Consider the following 27,690-nt stretch of genomic DNA (forward strand, 5'->3'; position numbering starts at 1 on the left):
GGTTTTCACTCAGGCAATGGCTGGTTCGCCAGAAAGAAAATAACTTGAATTTCCACAGAGCTTTTTGCCACCTCGGGCGCTTGAAGCAGTTGTAATGTACGAAACACGGTAGTCGATTTGCGCACAGCAAGCTCCCACAAATATCAATGTGACCATGATGACCTGTTTTCACTGATGTTGGTTGAGGGATAAATATTAGCCAGGGCACTGAGGAGAACTCCCCTGCTCCTCTTTGAATAGTGTCATGGCATCTTTTACGTCCAACTGAGAGACCAGACAAGGCCTCAGTTTAATGTCTCTGAAAGGCAGCACCTCTGACAGTGCGGCGCTCCCTCGGCGCCCCCCCTCCGACAGTGCGGCACTCCCTCAGCACTGCCCCTCCGACAGTGCGGCACTCCCTCAGCACTGCCCCTCCGACAGTGCTTCGCTCCCTCAGTACTGCCCCTCCGACAGTGCGGCGCTCCCTCAGCACTGCCCCTCCGACAGTGCTTCGCTCCCTCAGTACTGCCCCTCCGACAGTGCGGCGCTCCCTCAGCACTGCCCCTCCGACAGTGCGGCGCTCCCTCAGTACTGCCCCTCCGACAGTGCAGGGCTCCCTCAGTACTGCCCCTCCGACAGTGCGGCGCTCCCTCAGTACTGCCCCTCCGACAGTGCGGCGCTCCCTCAGTACTGCCCCTCCGACAGTGCAGGGCTCCCTCAGTACTGCCCCTCCGACAGTGCTTCGCTCCCTCAGTACTGCCCCTCCGACAGTGCTTCGCTCCCTCAGTACTGCCCCTCCGACAGTGCGGCGCTCCCTCAGTACTGCCCCTCCGACAGTGCAGCGCTCCCTCAGTACTGCCCCTCCGACAGTGCGGCGCTCCCTCAGTACTGCCCCTCCGACAGTGCGGCGCTCCCTCAGTACTGCCCCTCCGACAGTGCAGCGCTCCCTCAGTACTGCCCCTCTGACAGTGCGGCGCTCCCTCAGTACTGCCCCTCTGACAGTGCGGCGCTCCCTCAGTACTGCCCCTCTGACAGTGCGGCGCTCCCTCAGTACTGCCCCTCTGACAGTGCGGCGCTCCCTCAGTACTGCACTGGGAGTATCAGCCAGGATTTATGTGCTCAAGTCTCTGGAGTGGGACTTGAACCCCACAACCTTCTGACTCTGAGGCGAGGGTGCTGCCCCCTGAGCCCCGTGTGGAAGCTTGGCTCAGTTGCCTCCGAGTTGGAAGGTCATGGATTCAATGCCGCGCTGAGGGAGTGCTCCACAGTCTGTTCTCGAGCCTGACCCGAAACGTTAAACTTGAGTTTTTCTCTTCACTGATTTCACTGTTTCCAGCATTTGCTGTTTTGGTTTTCCTGCTTGGTTGTTATTGGTTCACCTGCTCCACTTTCTCATCATCTCACCAGATAAGCAACAAATGGTTTCTCGAGCACAGTTACACTTGCCCCTTCAGTGACCTGTAACTTTACAGCTAGCTGGAGGCCATTCCAACCCTCGTGCCTTTGCCGGCTTTTTGGAAGAGCGATCCAATTGGTCTCTTTCCCGCCCCCCCCCCCCAGCTCTGTAATTTATTCCACAACTCTGGTTATCCTTGTGAGTGAAAGGTGTGCTGGCTTGTGGACTATCTCTTTGTACCATCATTAAACAGAAGCTGTAATGATCTCAGTATGGTAAATGAAGCTTTAATCGTAACATCAATATATAGTCTCAATAGTAAAACACAATTAACAATGTGATTATTAATGTACTACTTTGATTTAAATGCTTAAAAATTTCATATTTTTTACGCCCCAAATTATTTTGTGATCTTGATATGTTGCATTTCTATAGCGCCTTTCAGAATCTCGGTGTCCCAATAAACTTTACAGCCAATGAAGTACTTTTTGAAGTGTAGTCACTGTTGTAATGTAGGAAACGCGCAGCCAACTTGCGCACAGCATCTGTGATGTTGGTTGAGAGATGAACATTGACCAGGGCGCCAGGTAGAACTCCCCTGCTCTTCTTCCAATACTGCCGTGAGTGAGAAGCCGGGGCCTCGGTTTAACATCTCATCTAAAAGTCGGCACCTCCGGCAGCGCGGTGCTCCCTCAGCACTGCACTGGGAGTGTCAGTCTGGATTATGGGCTCAAGTCTCTGGAGTGGGACTTGAACTCATGACCACCTGACTCCGGAGGCGAGAGAGTTGCCCATTGAGCCACGGCTGACACCTGAAAATGGGCCAGGACTACGGGGATAAAACTGTTTGAAAGATGACCTGGATCAGGTAAGCTGTGAACTTGTTCTCGATGTCGAAATGTCACGGAGTATGCAGTGGTCGTGGATGTTCTGAGCTATTAGTTCCTGAGACGTTCTCTGGTCCCAGCGATGCAGAGTGTAGCCTTCGTGTGATCAGTGTGTTCCAGGTATCGATGCTTCTATTCGGCCTCCGTTCCTTTGCCTGGGTTCCTGTGGGTTTGTAGATAAGCCTTCAACTTGCACTTGCATTCGCGCTGCAAAATTTTTTTTTAAATCATCATATACAGCATAAAAATAGACCATTTGGCCCATTGTACCCGTGCCAGCTCTTTGAAAAAGCTACCCAATTAGAGCTATCATAAGAAATAGGAGTAGTAGTCGGCCATTTGGCCCCTCGAGCCTGCTCCCCCATTCAATAAGATCACGGCTGATCTGATCATGGACTCAGCTCCACTTCCCTGCCCGTTCCCCATAACCCTTTACTCCCTTACTACTCAAAAATCTGTCTATCTCCACCTTAAATATATTCAATGACCCAGCCTCCACAGCTCTCTGGGGCAGAGAATTCCACAGATTTACAACCCTCTGAGAGAAGAAATTCCTCCTCACCTCAGTTTTAAATGGGAGGCCCCTTATTCTAAGATTATGTCCCCTAGTTTTAGTTTCCCCTATCAGTGGAAATATCCTCTCTGCATCCACCTTGTCGAGCTCCCTCATAATCTTATGATTCGATAAGATCAGCTCTCATTCTTCTGAACTCCAATGACTATAGGCCCAACCTACTATAAATATATTAAGAGTAAGAGGGTAACTAAAGAAAGAGTAGGGCTTATTCGAGACCATGAGGGTAATCTTTGTGTGGAGGCGGAAGATATTGGTAAGGTTCTTAATGAATACTTTGCATCTGTTTACACAAAGGAAAGGGGCAATACAGATACTGCTATTGAGGAGGAATGTGATATTTTGGATGAAATAAATATAGTGAGAGAAGTAGTATTAAAGGGTTTAGCAGCTTTGAAAGTAGCTAAGTCCCCAGGCCCGGGTGAAATGCATCCCAGGTTGTTGAGCGAAGCAAAAGAGGAAATAGCGAAGGCCTTGACCATCATTTTCTAGTCCTCTTTGGATTTGGGCATGGTGCCGGAGGATTGGAGGACTGCTAATGTAGTACCCTTGTTTAAGAAGGGAGAAAGGGTGAGGCCGAGTAATTACAGGCCTGTCAGCCTAACCTCAGTGGTGGGAAAATTATTGGGAAAAAATCCTGAAAGACAGGATAAATCTACATTTGGAAAGGCAAGGATAGTCAGCATGGATTTGTTAAGGGAAGGTTGTGTTTGACTAACCTGATTAAATTTTTTGAGGAGGTAACCAAGAGGGTCGATGAGGGTAGTGTGTGCGATGTAGTGTATATGGACTTTAGCAAGGCTTTTGATAAGGTCCCACATGGTAGACTGGTCATGAAGGTTAAAGCCCATGGGATACAGGGCAAAGTGGCAAGTTGTATCCAAACTTGGCTCAGAGGTAGGAAGCAAAGGGTAATGGTTGATGGATGTTTTGTGACTGGAAGGATGTTTCCAGTGGGTTTCCACAGGGCTCAGTACTGGGTCCCTTGCTTTTCATGGTATATATCAACGATTTAGATTTGAACGTAGGGAGTATGATTAAGAAGTTTGCAGACGACACTAAAATTGGCTGTGTGGTTGATAATGAAGAGGAAAGTCATGGGCTGCAGGAGGATATCAATCTACTGGTCAGGTGGGCAGAGCAGTGGCAAATGGAATTTAATTCAGAGAAGTGTGAGGTGATGCACTTTGGGAGGGCTAATAAGGAAAGGGTATCCACATTAAGCGGTAGGCCACTTAATAATGTAGATGAACAAAGGGATCTTGGAGTGCTTGTCCACAGATCCCTGAAAGTAGCAGGCCAGGTGGATAAGGTGGTTAAGAAGGTATACGGAATGCTTACCTTTATTGGCCGAGGCATAGAATACAAGAGCAGGGAGGTTATGCTTAAATTGTATAATACTTTGGTTAGGCCACAGCTGGAGTACTGCGTACAGTTCTGGTCGCCGTATTATAGGAAGAACATGATTGCACTAGAGAGGGTGCAGAGGAGATTTATTAGGATGCTGCCTGGAATGGAGAATCTTAGTTATGAGGACAAAATGGATAGGCTGGGGTTGTTCTCATTGGAACAGAGGAGATTGAGATGAAACCTCATTGAGGTGTACAAAATATTGAGGGGCCTGGACACAGTGGATAGTAAGGGTCTATTTCCATTGGTGGAGGGGTCTATTACGAGGGGCATAGTTTTAAGGTGGTTGGTGGAAGGTTTTGAGGGGAGGCTTCTTTACGCAGAGGGCTGTGGGGATCTGGAACTCGCTGCCTGGAAGAGTGGTGGATGCAAAAACCCTCACCACTTTTAAGAGATGGTTGGATGGGCATTTGAAGTGCCGTAACCTGCAGAGTTACGGACCCAGAGCTGATAATTGGGATTAGACTGGATGACCTTTTGTTGGACGGCACAGATATAATGGGTAAGTACTGCAGGGAATTGAATACGGCCAGGGTGCTCTCCTGGGCTAGTTTTGATCGCCTGGATGGGTCGGAGAGGAATTTTCCCAGATTTTTTCTCCCTAAATTGGCCTGGGTTTTTATCTGGTTTTTGCCTCTCCCAGGAGATCACATGGCTCCGGTTGGGGTGGAGTGTAGAATGTTTCAGTGTAAGGGATGTCGCAGTTGTGTGGGGTGGACTGGTTGGGCTGGGTGCTCTTTACCTGTCCACCATTGTTCATAGGTTTATATGTAACCTTCAGGGCTGCTGACCGAGGGCCGTGCGGCTCTTTGTCGGCCGGCGCGGACACGATGGGCCGAAATGGCCTCCTTCTGCGCTGTAAATTTCTATGTTTCTAACCTATCCACTGCACCCGCTCTTTCCCCATAACCCTGCAAATTTTTCCTCCAAGTATTTATCCGATTCCTGTTTGAAAGTTAGCTGTTTCCAGCACCCTCGAGAGACAGTTCCCCGCTGTCACAGTTTGATCTGAGCTGTTTCAGTCACATGGCCGGGGCGCAAACCTGATTGGAGGGATTCCAACTTGGGAGTGGCGGGAAAGATAGGCACAGATTTAGGAGGCGACAACACGTTGAAGGAGTAAAGGGTTCGGGTTAAGTGCCAGAACTGAAATTAGTTTAGTTCAATCCTTTAAAAGGAAATTGCTGGAAAGTTCATTGAGCATCTGTCAGTGTGCAACAGGCCAGATGATTACAGGAGAGGGGCAGTATTGCCGGCAAGTCTTATCTTCATCATTTAACCCTCGAAGGGAAAGGAAGGGAGGGGGAATTGGGTAATGCATAAATTAAAATCCTTACCAGCTTCCTCTTGTATGCGATAGTCTTGGAGAGCGATTCCTTTCTTACTGCAATTTAATAGCAATGAGGAGATGAGTTAACCCGTTATTTTTCGTACAATTGCAGCACAGCACTGTTACTGTCTGATGCCTGACTTGCGTCTGCACATAATTCAAGGGGGCGCCGGGGTGGGGGAAGACCAGGAGGAAAACTTGCACGGCTTGGAACATGCGTTTGTATAAGAGCAGTGCGGGTGTGCTCGAGCAGATTCGCACCAAAACAGTGGTTTGGATGAGGCTTCGTTGCTTAAAACATCTGGTAGTTGAGTGTCAGCAAACCCCCACCCTGCCCCCGCCATCCCCTAACATGGAGAAAAAGGAAGAACAGCGAGAAGCCAAAAATATATAATAATGAATAGTCAGTATAGATTTCAAAAAGGAATGTCTCGCTTGACCAATGTCATTGAATTTTTTGAAGAAGTAACAGAGAATAGACAATGGTAATGCAGTAGATGTAATTTATCTAGATTTTCAAAAGTCCTTCAGTAAAGTTCCCCATAATAGACTGATGAACAAGGTCAGAGAATGTGGAGTCAGAGGACAAGTAGCAGAATGGATCGCTAGCTGGCTTCAAGACAGAAAGCCGAGAGTAGGGTAAAAAGTAACTTCACAGTGGCAGAAGGTGGGTAGTGTTCCACAAGGATCAGTGCTGGGACCACTGTTGTTCACTATTTATATTAACGATTTAGATTTTGGAATCAAAAACACAATTTCTAAATTTGCAGATGGCACCAAATTGGGGGATAGTCAATACTGAGGAGGACTGCAACACATTTCAGGAGGACATTAATAAACTTGCAGAATGGGCAGATAATTGGCAAATGAAGTTCAACATCAATAAATGAGAGGTATTACATTTTGTTGAAAGACTAGGGAGGTCACTTATTACTGGGAGGGTGTGAGTCTGGGTGGGGCAGAGGAACAAAGGGATCTCGGAGTACAGATACACAAATCACTAAACGTTGCGACAGGTTAGCGAGGCCATAAAACAAACCCAGCACCAGGGTTTATTTCTAGAGGGATAGAATTGAAAAGTAGGGAAGTTATGCTAACCCTGTATCGAACCTTGGTTAGACCACGCTTGGAGCACTGCGTACAGTTCTGGTCGCCATGTTATAAAAAGGCACTGGAGAGGGTGCAGAGAAGATTTACGAGGATGATAGCAGAAATGTGAGGGTATACATATCAGGAAAGGATGAACAGGCTGGGTCTCTTTTTGCTTGAAAAAGGCTCAGGGGTGACCTAATAGAGGTCTTGAAAATTATGAAATGTTTTGATAGAGTGGATACGGAGAGAATGTTTCCACTTGTGGGGAAGGGCTTAACTAGAGGCCATCAATATAAGACAATCACCAAGAAATCTAATGGGGAATTCAGGAGAAACTTCTTTACCCAGAGAGCGGTGAGAATGTGGAACTCGCTGCCACAGGGAAGGGTTGAGGCGAATAGTATCGATGCATTTAAGGGGAGGCTGGATAAACACACGAGGGAGAAGGGAATAGAGGGATATGGTGATAGATTTAGATGAGGAAAGACGGGAGGAGGCTCGAGAGGAGCATAAACGCCGGCATGGACTGGTTGGGCCGAATGGCCTATTTCTGTGCCGTATATCCTATGTAAACAAAGATGTTGCCTCTTTGCCCCAAAGAATCCCTCTGTCAGCAAGTAGCAATGGGCCGTTTGGTTATGTGGTCGCAATACCGTCCTCCCTTACCATCCACAAATGTACCTTTCATATGTCAGCCATGTCTCAGTGAGCAGCACTCTCGTCTCTGCGACAGAAGGTTGTGGGTTCAAGTCCCATTCAAGAGACCTGAGCCCATAAGCCAGGATTACAGTCCCAGCGCAGTGCTGAGGGAGCGCCGCACTGTCGGAGGGGCAGTACTGAGGGAGTGCCGCACTGTCGGAGGGGCAGCGCTGAGGGAGCGCCGCACTGTCGGAGGGGCAGTGCTGAGAGAGCGCCGCACTGTCGGAGGGGCAGAGCTGAGGGAGCGCCGCACTGTCGGAGGGGCAGTACTGAGGGAGTGCCGCACTGTCGGAGGGGCAGAGCTGAGGGAGCGCCGCACTGTCGGAGGGGCAGTACTGAGGGAGTGCCGCACTGTCGGAGGGGCAGTACTGAGGGAGTGCCGCACTGTCGGAGGGGCAGAGCTGAGGGAGCGCCGCACTGTCGGAGGGGCGGTACTGAGGGAGTGTTGCACTGTAGGAGGGGCGATACTGAGGGAGCGCTGCACTGTCGGAGGGACAGTGCTGAGGGAGCGCCGCACTGTCGGAGGGACAGTGCTGAGGGAGCGCTGCACTGTCGGAGGGGCAGTACTGAGGGAGCGACGTATTGTCAGAGGTGCAGTACTGAGGGAGCGCTGCACTGTCGGAGGTGCCATCTTTCAGATGAGAGGTAAAAGATCCTACGACACTTTCAAAGAAGAGCAGGGGTGTTCTCTCCAGAGTCCTGGCCAATATTTATTCCCCCAACCAACATCACTAAAAACTTATTTTTTGGTTATTATCACTTTGTTGTTTGTGAGAGCTTGCTGTGCACAAATTGGCTGCCGCGTTTCCTACATTACAACAGTAACTGCACTTCAAAAAGTACTTCATTGGCTGTAAAGCGCTTTGGGACATCCTGAAGTTGTAAAAACACTCTAGAAATGCAAGTTCTTTCTATCAAATGGTGTTGACTTGCCTAAAGTGATGTTTTTAATTGAGCTTCCACTGGAACTCAGCACAACGCAAGTGAAGTTGGTCTTGAAATCTTCTGATACGGTTGTGGTGAAGATCAAATTCCTCTGGATATGCAATTTTCTATTTTTAGTCCGGAATCTATTGGGATGGAAGAGAAGGGTGACAGTGAGTCAGATGTAAATATTGGCCGAGGAAGTGGCTACAATTCTGGCCTCTTGAGCATCCCTGATTATAATCGCTCCACCATCGGTGGCCGTGCCTTCAGCTGCCTGAGCCCCAAGCTCTGGAACTCCCTCCCTAAACCTCTCCGGCTCGCAACCTGTCTCTCCTCCTTAAAACTGACCTCTTTGACCAAGCTTAACAGCCAATAAATTTGCAGAATGGCCCTATAATTGACAAATGAATTTTAACTCAAATTTATGTGCAAATGTTTCTGTTCAAGTTTAAACATAAGAACATAAGAAATAGGAGCAGGAGTTGGCCATATGGCCCCTCAAGCCTGCTCCGCCATTTAATACGATCATGGCTGATCCGATCATGGACTCAGGTCCACTTCCCCGCCCGCTCCCCATAACCCCTTATCCCCTTATCGGTTAAGAAACTGTCTATCTCTGTCTTAAATTTATTCAATGTCCCAGTTTCCACAGCTCTCTGAGGCAGCGAATTCCACAGATTTACAACCATCTGAGAGAAGAAATTCCTCCTCATCTCAGTTTTAAATGGGCGGCCCCTTATTCCAAGATTATGCCCCCTAGTTCTAGTCTCCCCCATCAGTGGAAACATCCTCTCTGCATCCACCTTGTCAAGCCCCCTCATAATCTTATACGTTTTGATAAGATCACCTCTCATTCTTCTGAATTCCAATGAGTAGAGGCCCAACCTACTCAACCTTTCCTCATAAGTCAACCCCCTCATCCCCGGAATCAACTGAGTGAACCTTTTCTGAACTGCCTCCAAAGCAAGTATATCCTTTCGTAAATATGGAAACCAAAACTGCACGCAGTACTCCAGGTGTGGCCTCACCAATACCCTGTACAACTGTAGCAAGACTTCCCTGCTTTTATACTCCATCCCCTTTGCAATAAAGGCCAAAATTACATTGGCCTTCCTGATCACTTGCTGTACCTGCATACTATCCTCTTGTGTTTCATGCACAAGTACCCTCAGGTCCCGCTGTACTGCGGCACTTTGCAATCTTTCTCCATTTAAATAATAACTTGCTCTTTGATTTCTTCTGCCAAAGTGCATGACCTCTCACTTGCCAACATTATACTCCATCTGCCAAATTTTTGCCCACTCACTTAGCCTGTCTATGTCTGTTTGCAGATTTTTTGTGTCGTCCTCACACATTGCTTTTCCTCCCATCTTTGTATCGTCAGCAAACTTGGCTACGTTACACTCAGTCCCTTCTTCCAAGTTAATATAGATTGTAAATAGTTGGGGTCCCAGCACTGATCCCTGTGGCACCCCATTAGTTACTGATTGCCAACCCGAGAATGAACCATTTATCCCGACTCTCTGTTTTCTGTTCATTAGCCAATCCTCTATCCAGTTTGCAGTGGAGATATGAGGATGGCTGGCCTTTATCTCGAGGGTGCTGGAATACAAAGGGGGGGGGGGGGGGGTGGGGGCAAGTGATACTTCAGCTGTACAGAGCTCGGGTCAGACCCCGTCTGCAGTAACTGGGTTCAGTTCCGGGCCCCGCCTCTTGGGGAGGATATATCGGTCTCGGAGGGGGAGCAGGACAGGTTCACCAGACTGATACCCCGGGGCTGAAAGGGTTAAATCCTGAGGGAAGGTCGTACAGACTGGGCCTGTGTTCCCTCGAGTGTAGAAGATTGAGGGGCAATCTAATCGAGGGGTTTGAGATGATTAAAGGGATTTGAAAGATAGATAGCAACTGTTCCCTCTGGTGGGGGGGTGAGTCCAGCATAAGGGTGTAGAGCCAGGCTGTCCAAGAACAACCACCTGAATTTATATAGCGCCTTTAACGTAGTAAAACATTCCAAGGCGCTTCACAGCAGTGTTAAACAAAATTTGACACCGAGCCACATCAGGAGAAATTGGGAGATTCAGGGGTGATGTGAGGAAGCACTTCTTCACACACAGGGTGCTGGGAATCTGGAACTCTTTCCCCCCCCCAAGAAGGCTGTGGGTGATGGGGGTCATTTTGAGCTTTCAAGACAAAGGTAAAAGCCCATGGGATCCAGGGCAAAGTGGCAAGTTGGATCCAAAATTGGCTCGGGGGCAGGAAGCAAAGGGTAATGGTTGATGGGTGTTTTTGAGACTGGAAGGATGTTTCCAGTGGGGTTCCACAGGGCTCAGTACTGGGTCCCTTGCTTTTTGTGATATATATCAATGATTTAGATTTGAATATAGGGGGTATGATTACGAGGTTTGCAGATAATACTAAAACCGGCTGTGTGGTCAATAATGAAGAAGAAAGCTGCAGACTGCAGGAAGATATCGGTGGTCTGGTCAGGTGGGCAGAACAGTGGCAAATGGAATTTAATCCGGAGAAGTGTGAGGTAATGCATTTAGGGAGGGCTAACAAGGCAAGGGAATACACATTAAATGGTAAGACACTGAAGTGTAGAGGAACAGAGGGACCTGGGAGTGCAGGTCCACAGATCCCTGAAGGTAGCAGGCCAGTTGGATAAGGTGGTTAAGAAGGTATATGAAATACTTGCTTTTATTAGCCGAGGCATAGAATACAAGAGCAGGGGGGTTATGTTTGAATTGTATAAAACACTAGTTAGGCCACAGCTGGAGTACTGCGTGCAGTTCTGGTCACCACATTACAGGAAAGATGTGATTGCACTCAAGAAGGTACAGAGGAGATTTACGAGGATGTTGCCGGGACTGGAGAATTTTAGCTAAGAGGAAAGACCATGTGGGAACTCGGGGACATTTCCGGTGTCTCTGACAACTACGTGTGCGGGAAGTGTATCCGCCTCCAGCTCCTGACGGACCGTGTTGCGGAATTGGAGCTGAGGGTGGATTTACTCTGGAGCATCCACGATGCTGAGAATGACGTGAGTAGCACGTGTAGCGAGTTGGTCGTACCACAGGTGAAGGGTCCACAGCCAGATAGGGAATGGAAGACCAGCAGGAAGAGTAGTGCAGGGGCCCCCTGTGGTCATCCCCCTGCAAAACAGATACACTGCTTTGGGTACTGTTGAGGGGGATGACTCATCAGGGGAGGGCAGCAGCAGCCAAGTTCATGGCACCGTGGCTGGCTCTGCTGCACAGGAGGGCAGGAAAAAGAGTGGGAGAGCGATAGTGACAGGGGATTCAATTGTAAGGGGAATAGATAGGCGTTTCTGCGGCCGCAACCGAGACTCCAGGATGGTATGTTGCCTCCCTGGTGCAAGGGCCAAGGATGTCTCGGAGTGGGTGCAGGACATTCTGAAAAGGGAGGGAGAACAGCCAGTTGTCGTGGTGCACATTGGTACCAACAACATAGGTTTAAAAAAAGGGATGAGGTCCTACGAGACGAATTTAAGGAGCTAGGAGCTAAATTTAAAAAGTAGGATCTCAAAAGTAGTAATCTCAGGATTGCTACCAGTGCCACGTGCTAGTCAGAGTAGGAATCGCAGGATAGCGCAGCTGAATACATGGCTTGAGCAGTGGTGCAGCAGGGAGGGATTCAAATTCCTGGGGCATTGGAACCGGTTCTGGGGGAGGTGGGACCAGTACAAACCGGACGGTCTGCACCTGGGCAGGACTGGAACCAATGTTCTAGGGGGAGTGTTTGCTCGTGCTGTTGGGGAGGAGTTAAACTAATATGGCAGAGGGATGGGAACCAATGCAGGGAGACAGAGGGAAACAAAAAGGAGACAAAAGCAAAAGACAGAAAGGAGATGAGGAAAAGTGGAGGGCAGAGAAACCCAAGGCAAAGAACAAAAAGGGCCACTGTACAGCAAAATTCTAAAAGGACAAAGGGTGTTAAAAAAACAAGCCTGAAGGCTTTGTGTCTTAATGCAAGGAGTATCTGTAATAAGGTGGATGAATTAACTGTGCAAATAGATGTTAACAAATATGATGTGATTGGGATTACAGAGACGTGGCTCTAGGATGATCAGGGCTGGGAACTCAACATCCAGGGGTATTCAACATTCAGGAAGGATAGAAGAAAAGGAAAAGGAGGTGGGATAGCATTGCTGGTTAAAGAGGAGATTAATGCAATAGTTAGGAAGGACATTAACTTGGATGATGTGGAATCAATATGGGTAGAGCTGCAGAACACCAAAGGGCAAAAAACATTAGTGGGAGTTGTATACAGACCTCCAAACAGTAGTAGTGATGTTGGGGAGGGCATCAAACAGGAAATTAGGGGTGCATGCAATAAAGGTGCAGCAGTTATAATGGGTGACTTTAATATGCACATAGATTGGGCTAACCAAACTGGAAGCAATACGGTGGAGGAGGATTTCCTGGAGTGCATAAGGGATGGTTTTCTAGACCAATATGTCGAGGAACCAACTAGGAAAGAGGCCATCTTAGACTGGGTGTTGTGTAATGAGAGAGGATTAATTAGCAATCCCGTTGTGCGAGGCCCCTTGGGGAAGAGTGACCATAATATGGTGGAATTCTGCATTAGGATGGAGAATGAAACAGTTAATTCAGAGACCATGGTCCAGAACTTAAAGAAGGGTAACTTTGAAGGTATGAGGCATGCATTGGCTAGGATAGATTGGCGAATGATACTTAAGGGGTTGACTGTGGATGGGCATTTAGAGACCGCATGGATTAACTACAACAATTGTACATTCCTGTCTGGCATAAAAATAAAAAAGGGAAGGTGGCTCAACCGTGGCTATCAAGGGAAATCAGGGATAGTATTAAAGCCAAGGAAGTGGCATACAAATTGGCCAGAAATAGCAGCGAACCCGGGGACTGGGAGAAATTTAGAACTCAGCAGAGGAGGACAAAGGGTTTGATTAGGGCAGGGAAAATGGAGTACGAGAAGAAACTTGCAGGGAACATTAAGACGGATTGCAAAAGTTTCTATAGATATGTAAAGAGAAAAAGGTTAGTAAAGACAAACGTAGGTCCCCTGCAGTCAGAATCAGGGGAAGTCATAACGGGGAACAAAGAAATGGCGGACCAATTGAACAAGTACTTTGGTTCGGTATTCACTGAGGAGGACACAAACAACCTTCCGGATATAAAAGGGGTCAGAGGGTCTAGTAAGGAGGAGGAACTGAGGGAAATCCTTATTAGTCGGGAAATTGTGTTGGGGAAATTGATGGGATTGAAGGCCGATAAATCCCCAGGGCCTGATGGACTGCATCCCAGAGTACTTCAGGAGGTGGCCTTGGAAATAGCGGATGCATTGACAGTCATTTTCCAACATTCCATTGACTCTGGATCAGTTCCTATGGAGTGGAGGGTAGCCAATGTAACCCCACTTTTTAAAAAAGGAGGGAGAGAGAAAACAGGGAATTATAGACCGGTCAGCCTGACATCGGTAGTGGGTAAAATGATGGAATCAATTATTAAGGATGTCATAGCAGTGCATTTGGAAAGAGGTGACATGATTGGTCCAAGTCAGCATGGATTTGTGAAAGGGAAATCATGCTTGACAAATCTGGAATTTTTTGAGGATGTTTCCAGTAAAGTGGACAAGGGAGAACCAGTTGATGTGGTATATTTGGACTTTCAGAAGGCTTTCGACAAGGTCCCAAACAAGAGATTAATGTGCAAAGTTAAAGCACATGGGACTGGGGGTAGTGTGCTGACATGGATTGAGAACTGGTTGTTAGACAGGAAGCAAAGAGTAGGAGTAAATGGGTACTTTTCAGAATGACAGGCAGTGACTAGTGGGGTACCGCAAGGTTCTGTGCTGGGACCCCAGCTGTTTACATTGTACATTAATGATTTAGATGAGGGGATTAAATGTAGTATCTCCAAATTTGCGGATGACACTAAGTTGGGTGGCAGTATGAGCTGCGAGGAGGATGCTATGAGGCTGCAGAGTGACTTGGATAGGTTAGTTGAATGGGCAAATGCATGGCAGATGAAGTATAATGTGGATAAATGTGAGGTTATCCACTTTGGTGGTAAAAACAGAGAGACAGACTATTATCTGAATGGTGACAGATTAGGAAAAGGGGAGGTGCAACGAGACCTGGGTGTCATGGTACATCAGTCATTGAAGGTTGGCATGCAGGTACAGCAGGCGGTTAAGAAAGCAAATGCCATGTTGGCCTTCATAGCGAGGGGATTTGAGTACAGGGGCAGGGAGGTGTTGCTACATTTGTACAGGGCCTTGGTGAGGCCACACCTGGAGTATTGTGTACAGTTTTGGTCTCCTGACTTGAGGAAGGAGATTCTTGCTATTGAGGGAGTGCAGCGAAGGTTCACCAGACTGATTCCCGGGATGGCGGGACTGACCTATCAAGAAAGACTGGATCAACTGGGCTTGTATTCACTGGAGTTCAGAAGATTGAGAGGGGACCTCATAGAGAAACGTTTAAAATTCTGACGGGTTTAGACAGGTTAGATGCAGGAAGAATGTTCCCAATGTTGGGGAAGTCCAGAACCAGGGGTCACAGTCTAAGGATAAGGGGTAAGCCATTTAGGACCGAGATGAGGAGAAACTTCTTCACCCAGAGAGTGGTGAACCTGTGGAATTCTCTACCACAGAAAGTTGTTGAGGCCAATTCACTAAATATATTCAAAAAGGAGTTAGATGTAGTCCTTACTACTGAGGGATCAAGGGGTATGGTGAGAAAGCAGGAAGAGGGTACTGAAGTTGCATGTTCAGCCATGAACTCATTGAATGGCGGTGCAGGCTAGAAGGGCTGAATGGCCTACTCCTGCACCTATTTTCTATGTTTCTATTGTTACTGTCTATACATACACACTGTGTACAGGAGATTGTTACTGTCTATACATACACACTGTGTACAGGAGATTGTTACTATCTATACACACTGTGTACAGGAGATTGTTACTGTCTATACATAGTATTTTCTATGTTTCTATTCTATGATTAGATAGGCTGGGGTTGTTTTCATTGGAACAGAGGAGGATGAGAGGAGACCTTATTGAGGTGTATAAAATTATGAGGGGCCTGGATAGAGTGGATAGGAAGGACTTATTTTCCTTAACAGAGGGCATAAATTTAAAGTAATTGGTAGGAGGTTTAGAGGGGATATGAGGGTAGATTTCTTCACCCAGAGGGTGGTGGGGGTCTGGAACTCACTGCCTGAAAGGGTGGTAGAGGCAGAAACCCTCACCACATTTAAACAGCACTTGGATGTGCACCTGAAGTGCTGTAACCTACAGGGCTACGGACCAAGAGCTGGAAAGTGGGATTAGGCTGGGTGGCTCTTTGTCGGCCGGCGTGGACACGGGCCGAGATGGCCCCCTTCCGTGCTGTAAATTTCTGTGATTCTGTAAGATCGATAGTTTTGTGTTGTGGAGAAATATTGGAGAATAAGGAGCAAAGGCAGATAAATGGACTTCAGGTATCGATCAGCCAAGAATGGCGGAACAGGCTCGAGGGGCTGAATGACCTCTTGCTATTCCTATTCCATTTTGCATAACCCCCCCCCACGCCCAATTTCATGCCCCAGAAACTATACCTTGTTAGAGGCACAATCTTAGTGCAACATAAGAACATAGGAAATAGGAGCAGGAGTTGGCCATACGGCCCCTCGAGCCTGCTCCGCCATTTAGTACGATCATGGCTGATCCGATCATGGATTCAGGTCCACTTCCCTGCCCGCTCCCCATAAAATCTTATTCCCTTCTTCCCTATTCCCCCTCACCCCCCTCCCTTCTCCACCTCTCCTGAAAGTTGGCCTGTGATTTTGTAGTGCCAGCCGTTCCCCAATACTTGGTGCCCACCGCCAATCTTTCCCTGCCAGTCTAGACATGGAATGGCCAGCTGGACATTTGACCATGGATGAGGAAGCGGAGAGGACATCTCAGCCCAGCACGGGTTTTTATTAAACAGCTTGACTTACATTTCCTCTCCTTCTTTCACTCTCCCGTCCACAAAGGCATCCTCGATGAATTGTTGGTCGGCCAGCCAGTAAATGATGGTGGATGATTTGAAAGAGCCAATGATGGCCTTGCAGGTTAGATTCAGGGGCCTCCCTACAGGGAAACAAAGTCTGTTAGTAAATGGCCAGCCCTGGGCAGCCCGACCCTGGCAGTACTGGGAGCATATCTATAACCGTGAATATCTTCACGGTCCAGCCTGAAGGTGTATCAACCATGGCTCAGTGCGCAGTTCTCTCGCCAATTTACACTCAGCAAGTTCCCACAGACAGTAATAGCGACAAGATAATCTGTTTTAATGATGTTGACTGAGGGCTAAATATTGGCCCCAAGACACCCGGGAGAACTCCCCCTTCTCTTCTTCGAAATAGTGCCATGGGATCGTTTACATCCACCCGAGAGAGCAGACGGGGCCTCGGCTTAATGTCTCATCCGAAAGACGGTACCTCCGACAGCGCAGCACTCCCTCAGTACTGCCCCTCCGACAGCGCAGCACTCCCTCAGTACTGCCCTCCGACAGTGCGGCGCTCCCTCAGCACTGCCCCTCCGACAGTGCGGCGCTCCCTCAGCACTGCCACTCCGACAGTGCGGCGCTCCCTCAGTACTGCCCCTCCGACAGTGCGGCACTCCCTCAGTACTGCCCCTCCGACAGTGCGGCGCTCCCTCAGCACTGCCCCTCCGACAGTGCGGCGCTCCCTCAGTACTGCCCCTCCGACAGTGCGGCACTCCCTCAGTACTGCCCCTCCGACAGTGCGGCGCTCCCTCAGTACTGCCCCTCCGACAGTGCGGCGCTCCCTCAGTACTGCCCCTCCGACAGTGCGGCGCTCCCTCAGTACTGCTCCTCCGACAGTGCGGCGCTCCCTCAGTACTGCCCCTCCGACAGTGCGGCGCTCCCTCAGTACTGCCCCTCCGACAGTGCGGCGCTCCCTCAGTACTGCTCCTCCGACAGTGCGGCGCTCCCTCAGTACTGCCCCTCCGACAGTGTGGCGCTCCCTCAGTACTGCCCCTCCGACAATGCGGCGCTCCCTCAGTACTGCCCCTCCGACAGTGCGGCGCTCCCTCAGTACTGCCCCTCCGACAATGCGGCGCTCCCTCAGTGCGGCACTCCCTCAGTACTGCCCCTCCGACAGTGCAGCGCTCCCTCAGTCCTGCCAATCCGACAGTGCGGCACTCCCTCAGTACTGCTCCCCGACAGTGCGGCGCTCCCTCAGTACTGCCCCTCCGACAGTGCAGCACTCCCTCAGTACTGCCCCTCCGACAGTGCGGCTCTCCCTCAGTACTGCCCCTCCGACAGTGCGGCACTCCCTCAGTACTGCCCCTCCGACAGTGCGGTGGATTCTTGGCAAAGGACAGACTTACTCACCGAGCTCAGTATTAACCGTGGGGGCAGCCGGCACAGTGATTGTCGGAGGACCGCGTGGTGCAGAGCCTGTGGGGACAAAAGCACCTCGGTTACACACCTCGGTTACACACGTTCAAGGGACCAGAAACAGCAACCAATGTTAACCTGCAGAGCGATGGGACAGGAGGCCATTCGGCCCCTCCAGTCTGTCCCGCCATTCAATTAGATTGCAGCTGATCTGTATCTTAACTCCATCTACCCGCCTTAGTTCCGTAACCTTTAATACCCAATAAAATCTATCTATCTCAGTTTAGAAAGCTCCAATTGATCCCCAGGATGGTGGGGGAAGGGGGGGGGGAGTGGAGAGGTGAGTGGGGAAGGGAGTGGGGGATGGAGAGGTGAGTGGGGAAGGGAGTGGGGGGTGGGAGGGGAGAGCGTGGGGTGGGGGAGTGGGGAGTGAAGGGTGGGGGGAGGGTAGTGTGGGGAGAGTAGGGTGGGATTGGGGAGCGTGGAGGGTGGGGGAAGGGAAATGTGGAGGGTTGGGGGAGGGGAGAGTAGGGTGGGGGAGGGGTAACATTGGTCACGATGTGGGACAGGGTTGATGAACAGGAAGTTTCCTGCGCGCCAATGTTCGGATGTTCACCACAATCTCCGGCCCGACAAACTCTCCAGCAGCAGCGGCCTCAGTGTTGAGGTCTCGCGAGCGATTCCCGAGCTGCTGCACGGAGAGCTTGTCATGTATTCAACTACCATTGTAACCCATGTATAAACTGACCTAAGTTGTACACCTTGAGAACACTGACCATGAGGTGGTGAACTTGTGGGAGACACTCCTAACCTGGACTCTCAGGTATAAAAGGGGAAGCTCCACCCATCTTCATCACTCGAGGTCTTTGTAATAAAGGTAACTGGTCACAGAGTGACCTTCTCTCTAGTATGGGCCTCGTGTGTATAGTAAGGGCATATCATTGGCGACGAGAAACTGGGATTTAAACCACACGAGCATGGCCACGAGCAGCACAGAAGAGAGGTACTGTGTTGGTGATGATTGAGACGATTTTATTGAGAGACTACAGCAAAGTTCTGTCACTAAGGAATGGTTGGGACAGGATTCGGCCGACAAACGCAGGGCTCATCTCCTGACGGTTTGTGGATCCAGGACGTATTCCCTGATAAACGACCTTCTAGCGCCAGAGAAGCCGGCGGACAAGACGTTCGAAGAGCTCAGTAAGTTGATCGGGGAACACCTTAAACCGGCGAGCAGCATGCACATGGTGAGACACCGGTTTTACACGCACCGGCAGCGAGAAGGGCAAAGCGTTCCTGACTTCGTGGCAGATCTCCCGCGACTGGTGAGCCTATGTAAGTTCCCAGATGCCTGCAGAGCGGAGATGCTGCGAGACTTTTTTATTGAGGGCATCGGGCATGCTGGGGTTTTCAGGAAACTGATTGAGACCAAAGACTTGACCTTGGAAGCGACGGCTCTGATAGCCCAGACATTTATCTCGGGGGAGGAAGAGACCAGAATGATGTTTGACAAAAATCTTGGCTCAAATGCGGCAAACGACCAGGGAGTCAACATTGTTAACGCGGCACACAGTTCTCTAGGCAGACAAGGGCAATCGGACATGCCCCAGCATGTAGTCGAACCCAAAGGGGGAATTCAACAGAGACAATGGCTAGCTGAACGGTGATTCATGCCATCGCAAGGGACAATGCGGCCAGTAATGGGGCCATCAACACCTGTTAATGGTGCGCTTAAGGACAGTTACAGAGACAGTCAGAGACGATCGACGGGTACTGGACCATTTGTTTCCAACAATGGGGCCTCCAGCTCATACTGGAGGTGTGGAGGCAAACACCCAGCCAGAACTTGCAGGTATCAGCAATATACCTGCAGAAACTGCAACATCAGCGGTCACTTGGAGCATAAGCCCTACGAGGCCAAATGAATACTGGGGGAAATCGCTGGAAGCTGAAGTTCAGCGAGTTCATGTGGAGCACATATAAGGTTCATACACCAGGACGCCACCGATAATGATGAAAGTGCTCCTCAATGGCATCCCAGTATCAATGGAGCTAGACATGGGGGCCAGCCAGTCCCTGATGAGTATCAAACAGTTCGACAAGTTGTGGGCGTCCAAGGCCAGGAGGCCAAAATTATTGCCGATTGACGCACAGCTACGGACATATACAAAGGAGATCATTCCGGTGCTAGGCAGCGTACGGTAGTCGTGACCCACAAAGATTCGGAGAACAGGTTGCCACCCTGGGTTGTCCCAGGGGACGGTCCTGCACAACTGGGGAGGAGTTGGCTTGATGTCATGAACTGGAAATGGGGCAATGTCAATGCAATTTCTTCTGTGGAGCGAGTATCATGCTCACAGGTCCTGGACAAATTTGACTCACGATTTCAACCCAGCATCGGCATAGAAACATAGAAACATAGAAAATAGGTGCAGGAGTAGGCCATTCAGCCCTTCCAGCCTGCACCGCCATTCAATGAGTTCATGGCTGAACATGAAACTTCAGTACCCCCTTCCTGCTTTCACGCCATACCCCTTGATCCCCCGAGTAGTAAGGACTTCATCTAACTCCCTTTTGAATATATTTAGTGAATTGGCCTCAACTACTTTCTGTGGTAGAGAATTCCACAGGTTCACCACTCTCTGGGTGAAGAAGTTTCTCTTTATCTCGGTCCTAAATGGCTTACCCCTTATCCTTAGACTGTGACCCCTGGTTCTGGACTTCCCCAACATTGGGAACATTCTTCCTGCATCCAACCTGTCCAAACCCGTCAGAATTTTAAACGTTTCTATGAGGTCCCCTCTCACTCTTCTGAACTCCAGTGAATACAAGCCCAGTTGATCCAGTCTTTCTTGATAGGTCAGTCCCACCATCCCGGGAATCAGTCTGGTGAATCTTCGCTGCACTCCCTCAAATAGCAAGAATGTCCTTCCTCAAGTTAGGAGACCAAAACTGTACACAATACTCCAGGTGTGGCCTCACCAAGGCCCTGTACAACTGTAGCAACACCTCCCTGCCCCTGTACTCAAATCCCCTCGCTATGAAGGCCAACATGCCATTTGCTTTCTTAACCGCCTGCTGTACCTGCATGCCAACCTTCAATGACTGATGTACCATGACACCCAGGTCTCGTTGCACCTTTCCTTTTCCTAATCTGTCACCATTCAGATAATAGTCTGTCTCTCTGTTTTTACCACCAAAGTGGATAACCTCACATTTATCCACATTATACTTCATCTGCCACGCATTTGCCCACTCACCTAACCTATCCAAGTCACTCTGCAGCCTCATAGCATCCTCCTCGCAGCTCACACTGCCACCCAACTTAGTGTCATCTGCAAATTTGGAGATACTACATTTAATCCCCTCATCTAAATCATTAATGTACAATGTAAACAGCTGGGGCCCCAGCACAGAACCCTGCGGTACCCCACTAGTCACTGCCTGCCATTCCAAAAAGTACCCATTTACTCCTACTCTTTGCTTCCTGTCTGACAACCAGTTCTCAATCAATGTCAGCACACTACCCCCAATCCCATGTGCTTTAACTTTGCACATTAATCTCTTGTGTGGGACCTTGTCGAAAGCCTTCTGAAAGTCCAAATATACCACATCAACTGGTTCTCCTTTGTCCACTTTATTGGAAACATCCTCAAAAAATTCCAGAAGATTTGTCAAGTATGATCTCCCTTTCACAAATCCAAACTGACTTGGACCTATCATGTCACCATTTTCCAAATGCGCTGCTATGACATCCTTAATAATTGATTCCATCATTTTACCCACTACCAATGTCAGGCTGACCGGTCTATAATTCCCTGTTTTCTCTCTCCCTCCTTTTTTAAAAAGTGGGGTTACATTGGCTACCCTCCACTCCATAGGAACTGATCCAGAGTCAATGGAATGTTGGAAAATGACTGTCAATGCATCCGCTATTTCCAAGGCCACCTCCTTAAGTACTCTGGGATGCAGTCCATCAGGCCCTGGGGATTTATCGGCCTTCAATCCCATCAATTTCCCCAACACAATTTCCCGACTAATAAGGATTTCCCTCAGTTCCTCCTCCTTACTAGACCCTCTGACCCCTTTTATATCCGGAAGGTTGTTTGTGTCCTCCTTAGTGAATACTGAACCAAAGTACTTGTTCAAATGGTCTGCCATTTCTTTGTTCCCCGTTATGACTTCCCCTGATTCTGACTGCAGGGGACCTACGTTTGTCTTTACTAACCTTTTTCTCTTTACATACTTTCATGGGGACCAAGGTAATGATTCACATAAACCCGGACGCCAGGCCAGTACACCACAAGGCCAGAGCGGTGCCGTACGTGATGCGGGAAAAGATAGAAGGCGATTTGGACCGCCTGCTGAGGGAAGGCATCATCTCGCCAGTCGAATTCAGTGACTGGGCGAGCCCGATCGTGCCGGTGCTCAAGGCGGATGGGTCGGTCAGGCTATGTGGCGATTACAAGGCCACCATCAATCGGGTGTCACTCTAAGACCAGTACCCGCTACTGAGTGCGGAGGACCTCTTTGCAACACTATCCGGTGGCAAACGTTTTTCAAAATTGGACCTGACCTCAGCTTACATGACCCAGGAGCTGGCGAGTGAGTCAAAGAAGCTGACCACCATCACGACACACAAGGGGTTGCTTGAGTATAACAGATAACAGATAACGGATTCGTTCGGCCGCCGCGATCTTTCAGCAAAATATGGAAAGCCGCCTCAAGTCGATTCCAGGGACGGTGGTTTTTCAGGACGGCATCCTCATCACGGGTTGCGATACTGAAGAACACCTCCACAACCTGGAGGAGGTGCTACGCAGACCGGGTAGGGCTGCGACTGAAAAAGGCGAAGTGCGTCTTCCTAGCTCCAGAGGTAGAATTCCTGGGGAGGAGGGTAGCAGCAGACGGGATCAGACCTACTGCGTCCAAAACGGAAGCGATCCAGAGAGCACCCAGACCCCGTAACACGACGGAGCTGCGTTCATTTATGAGGCTCCTGAACTATTTTGGTAACTTTCTTCCCAAATTGAGCATGCTGCTAGAGCCGCTACACGTGCTCCTACGCAAAGGTCGCGATTTGGTCTGGGGGGACAGCCAGGAAAGGGCTTTTGATAGAGCACGCAATTTGTTATGCTCCAACAAATTGTTAACATTATATGACCCGTGTAAGAAACTTGTTTTAACGTGCGATGCGTCGTCCTATTGGGTCGGGTGTGTGTTGCAGCATGTTAATGCCAATGGTCAGTTACAGCCGGTAGCTTATGCCTCCAGAAATCTGTCCCAGGCAGAAAGGAGCTACGGGATAGTAGAAAAGGAAGTGCAGGAAATTTGAGCTGGAGACAGATCACAAACCCCTAACGTCCCTTTTGGCCAACAACAAGGCCATAAATGCAAATGTATCGGCCCGCATACAGAGGTGGGCACTCGCGTTAGCCGCCTATGACTACACAATTTGGCACAGACCGGGCACTGAAAACTGCGCTGATGCACTCAGCAGGCTCCCACTAGCCACCACTGAAGGGGCTACCGAGCATGGTGCTGAGATGGTCATGGCTGTTGAAGCTTTCGAAAGCGAAGGCTCACCTGTGACAGCCTGTCAGATTGAAGTCTGGACAAATAAAGACCCGCTAGTATCTTTAGTTAAGAAATGTGTCCTGAATGGGGACTGGGCAGCCACGTATGGGGCATGCCCTGAGGAATTTAAACCGTTTCATAGGCGCAAGGATGAACTCTCGATTCAGGCCGATTGCCTACTGTGGGGAAACCGAGTAGTCATGCCCCAGAAGGGCAGAGAGGTGCTTATCAGAGAACTTCACAATGAGCACCCGGGCATTGTCATGATGAAGGCAATTGCCAGGTCACATGTTTGGTGGCCAGGGATAGACGCAGACCTGCAACTTTGTGTTCGCAGGTGCAACACGTGTGCCCAGCTAGGCAATGCACCCAGGGAAGCCCCCCTTAGCCCCTGGTCCTGGCCCGACAAGCCATGGTCACGCATCCATGTGGACTACGCAGGTCCTTTCATGGGAAAAATATTTTTGGTTGTAGTAGATGCCTACTCCAAATGGATCGAGTGTGCCATTTTAAATTCAAGCACATCCTCTGCCACGGTAGAAAGTCTACAGGCAATGTTCGCCGCCCATGGTCTACCGGGTGCCTTGGTCAGCGACAATGGCCCGTGCTTCACAAGCACTGAATTGCAGGACTTCATGGCAGGCAATGGAATCAACCATGTCAGAACGACATCGTTCAAGCCGGCCTCAAAAGGCCAGGCAGAACGAGCAGGGCAGATAATCAAACAGGGGATGCTCAGAATCCAAGGGGTTTCCCTACAAAACCGCTTATCACACCTCCTGTTGGCCAATAGATCCTGACCACACTCGCTCACAGGGGTTCCATCCGCAGAGCTGCTAATGAAAAGGACGCTCAAAACCAGGTTATCCCTTATACACCTCACTATGAAGGAAATTGTTGAGAGCAGGCGTCAGTCACAATGTGACTACCATGACAGGAATACGAGGGCGCGATGTATTGATGTCAATGACCCTGTTTTTGTCCTTAATTATGCTGCAGGGCCCAAATGGCTTGCAGGCACTGTGATTGCCAAAGAGGGGAATAGGGTTTCTGGTAGTTAAACTTACCAATGGACAAATCTGCCGCAAACACGTGGATCAAACTAAAAGGAGGTTCAGCAACCCCATAGAAGAAGCAGAGGAAGAACACGATGTAGAGTTTACTCCACCACAGGTGACTGAACACCGGAACCAAGTGGAGGAGAGCCCAGTCACTGTGGACAGTCCGGACAGGCCTGAGGCACCGCAAACAGCAGACGCTCAGGCCAGCGCCCAACAACCGGAGCCCCAACTCAGGCGCTCTACAAGGGAGCGTAAACCACCAGAGAGACTGAACCTGTGATCCCAATAAGACTTTGGGGGGGAGGTGATGTCATGTATTCAACTATCATTGTAACCCATGTATAAGCTGACCTAAGTTGTACACCTTGAGAACATTGATCACAAGGGGGCGAACTTGGAGACACTCCTAACCTGGACATTCCAGTATAAGAGGGGAAGTTCCACCCACCTTCATCACTTGAGGTCTTGGTAATAAAGGTAACTGGTCACAGAGTGACCTTCTCTCAAGTATGGGCCTTGTGTGCATTTATACTGTATAGTAAGGACATATCAGGGCTCCACAATCTATAGATACCTTGGACTTTGTCTCCGTCTCTTGAATTTTGGGCAGTGACAAACCCATTCAGCAGCATCAACATCACCATAGCGACCGGCCAGTGGGTCTCTTGCCCTGAAATAAAAAGTCAAGATGTATTTAAAGAAAATGTCCAAGTGTGTAAATTAGCACCACTGACTTGTCCCATCAAACACTCCCGGGGCAGGTACAGCACAGGGTTAGATACAGAGTAAAGCTCCCTCTATACTGTTCCATCAAACACTCCCAGGGCAGGTACAGCACGGGGTTAGATACAGAGTAAAGCTCCCTCTATACTGTTCCATCAAACACTCCCAGGGCAGGTACAGCACGGGGTTAGATACAGAGTAAAGCTCCCTCTACACTGTCTCATCAAACACTCCCAGGGCAGGTACAGGGGGGGTTAGATACAGAGTAAAGCTCCCTCTACACTGTCCCATCAAACACTCCCAGGGCAGGTACAGGGGGTTAGATACAGAGTAAAGCTCCCTCTACACTGTCCCATCAAACACTCCCAGGGCAGGTACAGCACTGGGTTAGATACAGAGTAAAGCTCCCTCTACACTGTCCCATCGAACACTCCCAGGGCAGGTACAGCACGGGTTAGATACAGAGTAAAGCTCCCTCTACACTGTCTCATCAAACACTCCCAGGGCAGGTACAGGGGTTTAGATACAGAGTAAAGCTCCCTCTACACTGTCCCATCAAACACTCCCAGGGCAGGTACAGAGTGTGGAGCAGGATGGAGGGAGGGACAGGATATACAGCTGCCATATGCTCAGCGGCCTTTAGGATTTTGACCCGTCAGAGCAGTAGTAATGAAATAATAAAGCGCACCGGTTATATTTACACAGCATCCGATCAGGACTCACAGCTTCACAGTGGGAATTATTATCGAAATCCAGTTACTGGACTGTCGCCAGACAGAAGTGTTACCTATGCAAATACCTATACCTATCCTTAAACAAGGATGACTTGCTTCCATACCAAAAGGGATGAGTTCACAGATGTGTCAGTGAAGGACCCGATGTTCCAGATCCTGAACTCCAGGGGTGGAAGATGCCTGTGGGTGGATTTTTTTAACGTGGGGTGACCGTTGCACACCAGCCACCACACGGGCTTGACAGAGCGAGGTCTTGGTCCAGGGGCAAGGGTTAACCAGGACGACTGGAGACCAGCTCTGCTGCACGGACCCAGTGCGCTCACATATCGCACAGTGTGGGCTGGGCCCGTGCTGCCCCTGGGCCCTCGCCTCTCCTGGGCCCCGTACCCACATTCGTCGCACCTAAACAGTATATTCGTTGAATGACAGACTGGAGACGCTGGGGTTGTCTTGCTTAGAGCAACTCTGTGAGAGAGCAATCCCTATTGGTCCCATTCCCCTGCTCTTTCCTCGTAACCCTGAAAATATTTTCCCTTTTCAAGTATTTATCCAACTCCGGTTTGAAAGTTACTACTGAATCTGTTCCCACCGCCCTTTCAGGCAGCGCGTTCCCGATCACAATAACTCGCTGCGTTAAAACATTCTCCCCATCTCCCCCTCTGGTTGTTTGACCGATCACCTTTAAATCCGTGTCTCTCTGGTTACCGACCCTCCTGCCCCTGGAAACAGTCTCTCCTTACTTACTCCATCAAAATCCCTCATCATTTTGAAGACCTCGATCAAATCTCGCTTTAACCTTCTCTGCTCCAAGGAGAACAACCCCAGCTTCTCCAGTCTCCTTATTTACTCTATCGAAACCCTTCATCATTTGGAACACCTCTGAGATTAATTTTTATACTTATTAACATTCTAAAGTTCAGACGTTTTCGATCATATTTTTTTAATTTTAAAGAGAGGAAAAGGCGAAAATGATTCTCACCGGTGAGCGAGTTGCCGTAGATCGAGGTTGTCATCGGGTGTCCGAGTGTAGCAGGCTCGAGTGGCTGAGTTTCGCGTCGTTGCCCTTGGATCCCTGTCAGCGTCAGTCAGGCCGCCTGTTTATATTGTATTCTGACCACTTCCTGTTTAGCGTCATTTCCCCGTTTTGAGCTTTGTTTGTTGTCATTGCCTGGGTAATATCAACTGGGGACGTACGGTGACTCAACACTTTGTCATCCCTGACAGGCAATCATGACCCTTAACCCCGGACGCGGCCCTTTCAGTTCCAGGGTCACTTTCGGTCAGGTGGCCACACGCACGACTGACCGCTTCACCGACTCACCCGCACAATTCCGGGGCTGAAAGGGTTAAATCCCGAGGGCAGGCTGCACAGACTGGGCCTGTATCCCCTCGAGTGTAGAAGATTGAGGGACGATCTGATCGAGGGGTTTACGATGATTACAGGATTCGATCGGGTGGATCGAGAGAAACTGTTCCCTCTGGTGGGGGGAGTCCAGAACACGGGGGGGCGTCACCTTAAAATTAGAGCCCGGCCGTTCAGGGTGATGTCAGGGAGCACTTCTTCACACAAAAGGTGCTGGGAATCTGGAACTCTCTCCCCCAAAAAGCTGTAGAGGCCAGGGGTCAATTGGAGCTTTCAAGACTGAAGTTGAGAGATTTCTGTTGGATAAGGGGTATCGAGGGATATGGGGCAAAGGCAGCTGGATGGAGTTAGGGTACAGATCAGTGTGATCTATTTGAATAGTGGAACAGGCTCGAGGGGCTGAATGGCCTCTTCCTGCTCGTGAAGCACAGATGACTCCCCTTTTGGGAGCTTTACCTGCCCTGATTGTGTTTGATGGGACAGTGTAGAGGGAGCTTTACTCTGTATCTAACCCGTGCTGTACCTGCCCTGGGAGTGTTTGATGGGAC

At 49.5% G+C, this 27,690-nt stretch overlaps 1 protein-coding gene across 2 annotated transcripts; it reads right to left on the reverse strand.

Annotated features, from left to right (window-relative positions):
- Positions 1 to 1,654: 1,654 nt before the first annotated feature.
- Positions 1,655 to 27,293, reverse strand: LOC139274933 (interleukin-1 receptor type 2-like). Of its 2 annotated transcripts, none has more exons than XM_070891672.1 (7): positions 26,759 to 27,293; positions 24,897 to 24,992; positions 17,679 to 17,744; positions 16,279 to 16,411; positions 8,301 to 8,437; positions 5,584 to 5,630; positions 1,655 to 2,469 (listed from the first exon to the last, which is right to left on the reverse strand). In XM_070891672.1, exons 1-7 carry the CDS (start codon positions 26,790 to 26,792, stop codon positions 2,395 to 2,397), a joined length of 588 nt encoding a protein of 195 aa, XP_070747773.1. In that variant the 5' UTR covers positions 26,793 to 27,293; the 3' UTR covers positions 1,655 to 2,394. The 2 variants fall into 2 exon arrangements, with proteins under 2 accessions (XP_070747773.1, XP_070747774.1); XM_070891673.1 differs by having other exon boundaries at positions 1,655 to 2,425; positions 26,759 to 27,289.
- Between the last annotated feature and the right edge of the window lie 397 nt (positions 27,294 to 27,690).

Source organism: Pristiophorus japonicus, chromosome 10 (assembly GCF_044704955.1).
Source record: "Pristiophorus japonicus isolate sPriJap1 chromosome 10, sPriJap1.hap1, whole genome shotgun sequence".
Lineage (NCBI taxonomy): Eukaryota > Metazoa > Chordata > Chondrichthyes > Pristiophoridae > Pristiophorus > Pristiophorus japonicus.

Excerpts from the sequence above, each read along its gene's own strand:
- LOC139274933 (XM_070891672.1), bottom strand. The coding sequence starts at position 26,792 with ATGACAACCTCGATCTACGGCAACTCGCTCACCG. Across the intron at positions 16,412-17,678 it reads CACGGTTAATACTGAGCTCG|GGAGGCCCCTGAATCTAACC; the intron begins GTGAGTAAGTCT and ends GTTTCCCTGTAG. Across the intron at positions 8,438-16,278 it reads GTGAAAGAAGGAGAGGAAAT|ATTCCGGACTAAAAATAGAA; the intron begins GTAAGTCAAGCT and ends CCATCCCAATAG.